General features: G+C 36.6%; 1 protein-coding gene across 1 annotated transcript in view; it reads left to right on the top strand.

Moving 5' to 3' along the window:
• FSTL5 (follistatin like 5) overlaps window positions 1–7,732 on the top strand; it is an 813,440-nt gene that overhangs the window by 687,308 nt on the left and 118,400 nt on the right. Inside the window, exon 12 of the mRNA XM_007955717.1 lies at window positions 2,495–2,602. Coding sequence (XP_007953908.1) covers window positions 2,495–2,602 — 108 coding nt within the window. The remainder of the gene's footprint in view (window positions 1–2,494; window positions 2,603–7,732) is intronic.

The raw sequence follows: 7,732 nt of genomic DNA, 5'->3' as shown, positions 1-7,732 counted from the left end.
CTGCTAACCAGAAGGCTGGCGGTTCAAACCCACCAGCCACTCCTTGGACGGAAGATGGGACAATCCACTTCTGTAGTGATACTGCCTCAGAAACCCAAGGAGTGGTCGCTATGAGTCGGGTCCGACTTGATGGCACATAACAACAACAACATAAAAACATTAACAATAGCAAAACCAAAAGCTTGCTTGTATGGCATATAGATGAAACCACGTGATTCAAACATTATTGTAATTGTAATGACAACTCTGACCAGCACACATTAGAAGGTTCAGAATAATTTAACATAGAGTTTTAGCCTTGCATGTATATTGACACATGTAAGCTGGGCTTAATGAAAAATATTTTTGTTGTTGTAACTTACTATAAGGATATTTTTATAAAAATAGTAAATTTCTTTGGAAATACTGCACAAAAGTTTTATAGACAGTCATTTTGGTGTCACTCTGTCTGACAGTGCCATCCAGTGAATTCCGTACCCCTGTCCTGAAGGTGGACCAAATGTGGGTCCCTGACTGGTGTATGATCAGTCAAACTAGTTTACACTAGTTTAAGAGGAGAGAAAATTATTTGTTGCAAAGTGGCAATGCAAGGAGATAGGGGTCAGTTCCCAAATCTGACTCCAAAAGTGGAGGTTGGGATACAGTTTTTGTGAAGTTCAGGAGAGGGGCTTATTTATAGTGCTAAATTTCAGGAATTTGGGCATAAATTAACTGGGGATTGGCTGAGGCTTCCTTCAACTCAGTTTGAAGGGATAGTCAATATCTAATTCGGTGTGCTTGCACACCAGATGAGTCACACCGACTTCCTGCCATCAGCTGATCAGGACTTAGGCAGAGGGGAAGATGTCAGTTCTGGGCAACTTTGGTCCTGTTTGCCTCACTGTGCTTGTGTGCAGGCCAAAGTTGATTTCAAGTTGTTTTCTGAAAAACCAACTTTAAGGAAATGCATTAGCGTACACATTCACCTTTTTCCAACCAGGGTGGGGGATAATGATGGAGAGGATATATGAATTGAACCTTAATTCAGTTCAGCTCCCAAGGAACCAAACAATCATGCCTGCCCATCTGCCCCAACTAAGGCCTTAGACAGGATGGGGGACTGAGCTTTGATTCTATTCGGCTTCAGTACTTCTCTAGAAGGAGCTTGGGTGGCACAGTGCCTAAAGCATTTATTTGCCTGCTAACCAGAAGGTTGGTGGTGCAAACCCACCAGCTGCTCTGATGAATAAAGATAGGGCAATCTACTTCTGTAAAGATCCACCTTCTTGGAAACCCAAAGGGAGTCACTATGTGTCAGAATCAACTTGATGGCAGTGAGTTTGTTTTTTTTTTTTTTTTTTTGATACTTCTCTAGTGACCTGTTGTTTAGATCCCCAGTGCTGGTCAATGAGTCTACCTTCCCTGAGAAATTGTTGTCCTCCTGCTCCTAGAGTAGTATCTAAGTTCTGTTAGCCTTGAAGAAAATCGTGGGGACATTATACAGAAAAAATTTAAATTGTGAATTTTCAAGAATCAAATAATTATTAAGGTAATACAAGAATATTTAGAAGTTTAAGTAGGTAGAGTGCAGGGCAAAGTACTAGAAAAATGATACATTAGTAAGACTAAATTGCCTAACCCTTAAGTCAAAATATGAATTTATTTTTATCCAAACATAGCTGCAGTTTACCTTTTACTACCCTACTGAGAAAAGCATTACATAGTAAATTAGAACTTAGAAAATTCTTTAAATGTATTCACCAATGCTTTGGAAAGAAAAGCTTTTAAAATTGGTTAGAGATCCTTTTATTGGATACAATTTGCTTTATGTCATAAAATTAGAAAATAGGTTAAAGTTATCACTATAGGAAATTACTTTTAAAAAGGTGTTGACTTAGTATGTCTACATAAATTGAAAGTAAAGTGATTGAAATAATTTCCTGCCAGCAATTTATTTTCTAGGATTTTTTTAAGTAAATGATAAATATTATAAATATTAGCAAAACAAAACAAAACAGAAAAAAAAAAAAAAAACACTGTTTTTCCTTCTGTTTGTTGTTTTGGGTTTCTCATTAAGGAAAGCACATTATGTAATCATTTGAACTGCAACCATATATCAGATTATTGGCTTTAAAAAAACATGATCATAATCAGCATTCAAATGGGAAAACTAATAATATAAATATGGTTCTCACTTATATGAAACAATTGTTTAAAATGCACATATTAATAACTTATAAGTTGAGTTTCTAAATAGCTATGTGGCTTACAATTTGCACAGGTGCTGAGTGTATATAACATATAAATGGGCGAATTGGATGAACTCAAAAAATGACTATTTGAGTAACTGGAAATAAGTATTTCCAGTTAATCAAGTGACAACTTAGAACATTAGATATTTTGTAGTATGAGTTTTAAATCTGACATCTATACTCTTAGACTCCTTTTTTTTTGGACAAGTTTTAGACTAATATATTAGTCTGAAAATATTTCTTTTAATTTTAATTTATTACAGGCAGTAAGCACAGACCCTGTCCCTGTTAAATTGCACTATGATAAATCACATGACCAAGTGTGGGTGCTAAGCTGGGGTACCGTGGAAAAGACTTCACCAACATTACAGGTATGTAAGTTCAAGTGCATATGGGAAAACAAAGACTTTTAAACCATTGTAAATCTCATTGGATATATATGACTATTTAAAGGTGATGATGTTTTAAAAGAAGAGGGTGGGATGGACATGTAGGATACCACCACAATATCTAGAATTTAGCCTCAAAATTAATTTTCTTCTTTTCCCTAATAGATACTATTTTGTTTTCTGATCACTTCCTCATTCGTAACTGTTATCTGTGTTGTTATTTTGTGGAATTTTCTTCTACTTTGAAGTTGATTATGTGAGAACTTGGTAGGTAAAGAAAAAAAATGTATAGATTTTAACAATGACTCTTCACCAGAGTCAAAATTTTTGGAGTTACACATTAGAAAGTAATCAGAAAGGAAACAGGAAGAAAAATTTGCCCCTATAAATATAATTCATACTATTGCTCCAACAGCTTTGTGATTTTATTACTGCCTTGCCTATAATTCTTCTTAACCAAACTCACTGTCATCAAGTCAATTCCAATTCATACTGAACCCCTTTGGGTTCCAAGGTCTTAAGTATTTATGGAAGTAGATTGCCCAGTCTTCCTTCTGTGGAATGGCTGGTGGGTTTGAACCTCCACCCTTTTGGTTAACAGCCAAATGTCTTAGGCACTAAGCCTTCAGAGCTCCTTGATTCTGCTTACCAAATTCTAAATCATTAACCTCTAGTCACTTTTCAATAGTTTGTTGAATGCACTCTGTACTGTTTTAAAATCAGTTTTTAATATCTATACTTTTAATGATTCTGAGCTAATTTCTGTATTAACATGTATCTTACAAGTGACAAATCTATTGAAATTAAATATTTTAAAAGAACTATTAGAATGATGGCTCATTTTGTGTTTTACTTTAAATGTTTGTCATTTGAGATATTTAAAATATAGCATGTATTTAAATTATTTATTGTTGCAAATATAACCACTTCAAAACTGGATGTTCTAAGAATTGAAGTGACTTCTTGCTTGGGAGCTCTGTTGACATAGTGCCCAAGGCATTTGACTGCTAAACAGTAGTCTGGCTGTTCAAACCCATCAGCCACTCCTCAGAAAGAAGACTGGGCAATATACTTCTGTAGAGATACCACCTCAGAAACCCAAGGAGGGATTGCTATGAGTCGAAGTGACTCAAAGGCAATGAGTTTGGTTTTTGTTTTATATTATGGTTCATGAGTCTGTGGCTTGATAATCTGGGTTTTCTGTCAGTCTATCAGAGCTTCCCAGTTTCATCTAGATTCACTCATTTGACAGCGATCATAATATAGCTGGAACCGGAGAATCACAAATGGGCTCTCTCTCATGTCTGACAAAAGGTGACAGTGCTTATTTCAGTGCCTTTGGTTTCCTACAAGTGATTGCTCATAATCTAGGCTGACATGTCCACAGCATGGTGGTTTCAGGTTCCCACAGGTTGAGTGGAAGCTGCAAGATTGATTAAGTTTTCTGGTATAGGAATCAAACAAGGTCAATTCTGCCACAACCTATACAACAAAGCAGGTCATATTTACATACCCAGATTCAAGAAGGTGGAATAATATAGTCAATATCTTGAGAGAAGCAAAATCTTCACATAGCAAGCAATTTTTATAATGGTCTAGACAATATAAGTGGATCTGGTTATTTGATAGTTTGCATATAAATTATAATCTTGGCAAGGTAAGTAAAATAGTTGAATATTACAAATTTGTAAAACTTTTTTTTTATTATTTTATTCCTATGAATTAGTTAATATTAACTTAAAAATATGTTGGCTTATAAAGATTTTAAAAAACAAACATTTTAAAGTTGTCTCTATTTTTGGTATAGCAAATTCTTTATTGTAGATTCCATCCCAAAATTCTCCCCACCCTGTGGTACATGCTATTTGGAGATTAATACCAGATAAAATTCAATTTACTATTCAAAAAACATGTTAGTGCACAAATTCTCAGCTAAAGTCTTCACGGGGTGATGTGGTGAGAGCTTAATATTACCCTGCTTGTAAAGCATGTTTGCACTAGAGGGGAGAGAACTTGATGTCATAATCCCTAAATTTATACAGGTTGCTGCCATGTAGGGCAATCCTGCCTTCTGGCAAGAAAAAGAAGTTTTTAAAAATCATCTCCAGGGAGTTATTCTGAAATTCAGTGTTTCTGTCAGGAACTATTTAGAAATGTAAACAAACAGCAGTGTAGGAGCGATTTCTCAATCTGTCAGAAGCATTACAACATCTTTATCTTTCAAGGAATGTTGGCTATATCATTATCCTTTAACAAAGATTGCCAGTGCCTTTTGTTCAGAAAGTCCAGATTGTGTAGAAATGTAAAAATATTCATGGATTATCATCATCCAAGAGAATTATCAGGAAATAGCTCAGAAAAGTAATGGAGTTTAACATGTGTTTGGAAATGGCTCCAGATAGATGGGGTGACAGTGACAGTGGTTGCAATGGGTCCTTGGAAGCCATTACACATGGAGAAATCAGCATTAGGGTTCTATTAGTGATGAACCAAGTCCTTTTATAAGATCAGATTAATGACTAATAGATAAATCAGATCATCCTGTGTGTTTTACAGTCAATCAACTCTGATCTGACCCTGGAAATTCTATATAATATATTCAATTCCAGAGACAGAGGAAAAACTAGAATCATCAGGAAACAGGTATATACTGAAGAAAGCTAGAGAAGAGGCACTGTATTTTTCTCTGACCTATACGGTGCTAAGGAGCTCTGGTGGCATAGTGCCTAAGGCATTTGACTTCTATCCAGAAGGCTGAATATTCAAACCCCACAGCCTCTCCTCGGAAGGAAGATTGGGAAATCTATTTCTGTAGTGATACCACCTTGGAAACCCAAGGAGGGGTCACTATGAGTCAGATCCTGCTGGACAGCAGTGAGTTTGGTTTGGTTTTGGATACTATGCCAAAGCACAGAAGAGATATTCAGTAAATATTCCTTGAGTTAAATGAAATATTTTGCATAAATGTCATTGCTAATTTACTTCACTATTTATAATGGTGGCCTCATTGTCAGTAAAACCTACTGCTATCAAATTGATTTGACTCATAGTGATCCTTAGGGAGAGTAGAACTGCCCTATAGGGTTTCAAGGCTGTAAATCCTTATTCAAGCAGACTGCCTCATCTTTCTCCCCCAGAGAGGCTGGTGGGGTCTAACTGCTGACCTTATGGCAGTTTATCACTGTGCCAGCAGAGGTCCTTTTCATTATTAATAAGGGAATTATAATGCCTCTATTATAGTGTTATTTGAGTGTTAAACAGAACAATGTTTGCAAATGACTTAGAATACCTAATGGCACATAAGCTCTTAGTAAATATTTTTATTGCCACCATATAGTTATTATTATTAATTTCACATACATGTAAATATATTTTGAGAGTATACACATTTATACTATAAAAGGTCCCGGAGTAATACGAAAGAGCCCTAGTGGTGCAGTGGTTAAAGCGCTTAGCTCCTAAACAAAAGATTGGTAGTTTGAATCCCCCAGTCACTCCACAAGAGAAAGATATGACAATCTGTTTCCATAAAGATTTGTAGACTTGGAAACCCTATGGGACAGTTCTAGTCTGTCGTATAAGGTCACTATGTGTTGGAATCAAATCAATGGGATTTTCTTATTTGGGTTTCAGTGGTACTGTTTGCACTCAGCCCCTAACTGAAAGGATAGCTGTTTGAACTCACACTCTCCTTATGGAAGAAAGACCTGGGATCTTCTTCCATAAAGATTTTTGCAAGGTGTAATCAATTCAGTTCCAACACAGAGCAACTCTGTAAAACAGAACAAAACACTGCCTGGTCCAGTGTTATCCTCACATTAGTTACTATATTTGCACCCTCTTTTACAGGTACTGTATCAAACTGTCTTGTTGAAGATCTTCCTTTTTTTACTGACCCTCTCCTTTACCAAGCACATGTTACTTCTCAGGGACTGTTCCATCCTGGTAACATTTCCAAAGTATATGAGACAAAGTCTCACAATTCTCACTTCTAAGGAGAATTCTGGGTGCAGTTCTTCCAAGATTTATTGGTTTGTCCCTCTGGCAGACCATAAAACCAAAAAAAAAAAACAAAAAACAAAAAAACAAAAACTCACTGCCATCAAGTCTGATCAGACTCATAGGACCCCTCCTTGGGTATCTGAGGCAGTATCACTACAGAAATACATTGCTCAGACTCCATGGTATATCCAGTATTCTTCACCAAGACCATTACTCAAAAATCAGCAATTCTTCAGTCTTCTTTATTAATTCTCCAGATTTCATATGTGTATGAGTCAATTGAAAATATGATGACTTGGGTCAGATTCACTTTAGTACTCCAAAATCTTTGCTCTTTAACATCTGTAAAGCTAGTAGCCAAGAAAATCCTACAAGGCTCATTTGCACTTTTTAATACATGGGCTTTCCTTAGGTCAAAACCCATTCAATGGCAGGTAACAGCAGAAACACAGAATACAAAGAAAAGAAAATGTGGAGATAGTTCCGAGAAGATGGTTGAATAGGCAGACAAGCTACACAGAACCTCTGTAACAAAGCAATGAGAAAGCAATTGAAACTAATGTGGAAGATGATCCTGGAATCCTAAGCTTTAAAGGGAAGAATAAAGAAGTAGAGTAAGTGCCAGCTAGTAGAAGATTCTGAATGAAACAATGATTGATGAGACAAATGAGGTAGCAGACTGCTGCTTGTCCTGGGGGCACAGCTATTTTGAATACTTCCTGACAGCAACGTGAGAATTGGTTCTGCTCACCTAAGACTGCATGGGCAAGGATTGCATTAGTGTATGATAAACAGAAAGGAAAACAGTGGTGAAGGTTACAGACTTGAAGATTGATGGTGGGTGTATTGTTAGTGCAGCAGTTTTGAAATTTTGTGGGCAGTGGATCCAGCAGTTTTAGTTGTATACAAGTGGCATTCTTAACTGTACAGCAGCATAGGTACCAACTGGTGGCTGACAACTGAAAATGTGTGATATTCCCCTTCTTGCTCTTATACCACACAACCTCTTGGTGAAAGGCATGTGGCTGTTCTCTGCCTCCACTCATTTTCTTGATCAGCAGAAATTTCATCCCAGTGGGTGCTCTGGAAGAGCCTGGATGCTGTGCCCCA

This window comes from Orycteropus afer, unplaced genomic scaffold, assembly GCF_000298275.1.
Source record: "Orycteropus afer afer isolate SDZICR_OR568_19922 unplaced genomic scaffold, OryAfe1.0 scaffold00535, whole genome shotgun sequence".
NCBI classification, from domain to species: Eukaryota; Metazoa; Chordata; class Mammalia; order Tubulidentata; family Orycteropodidae; genus Orycteropus; species Orycteropus afer.
Note: the sequence above shows the minus strand (reverse complement) of the source record. Positions and strands in the feature narration are given on the sequence as shown.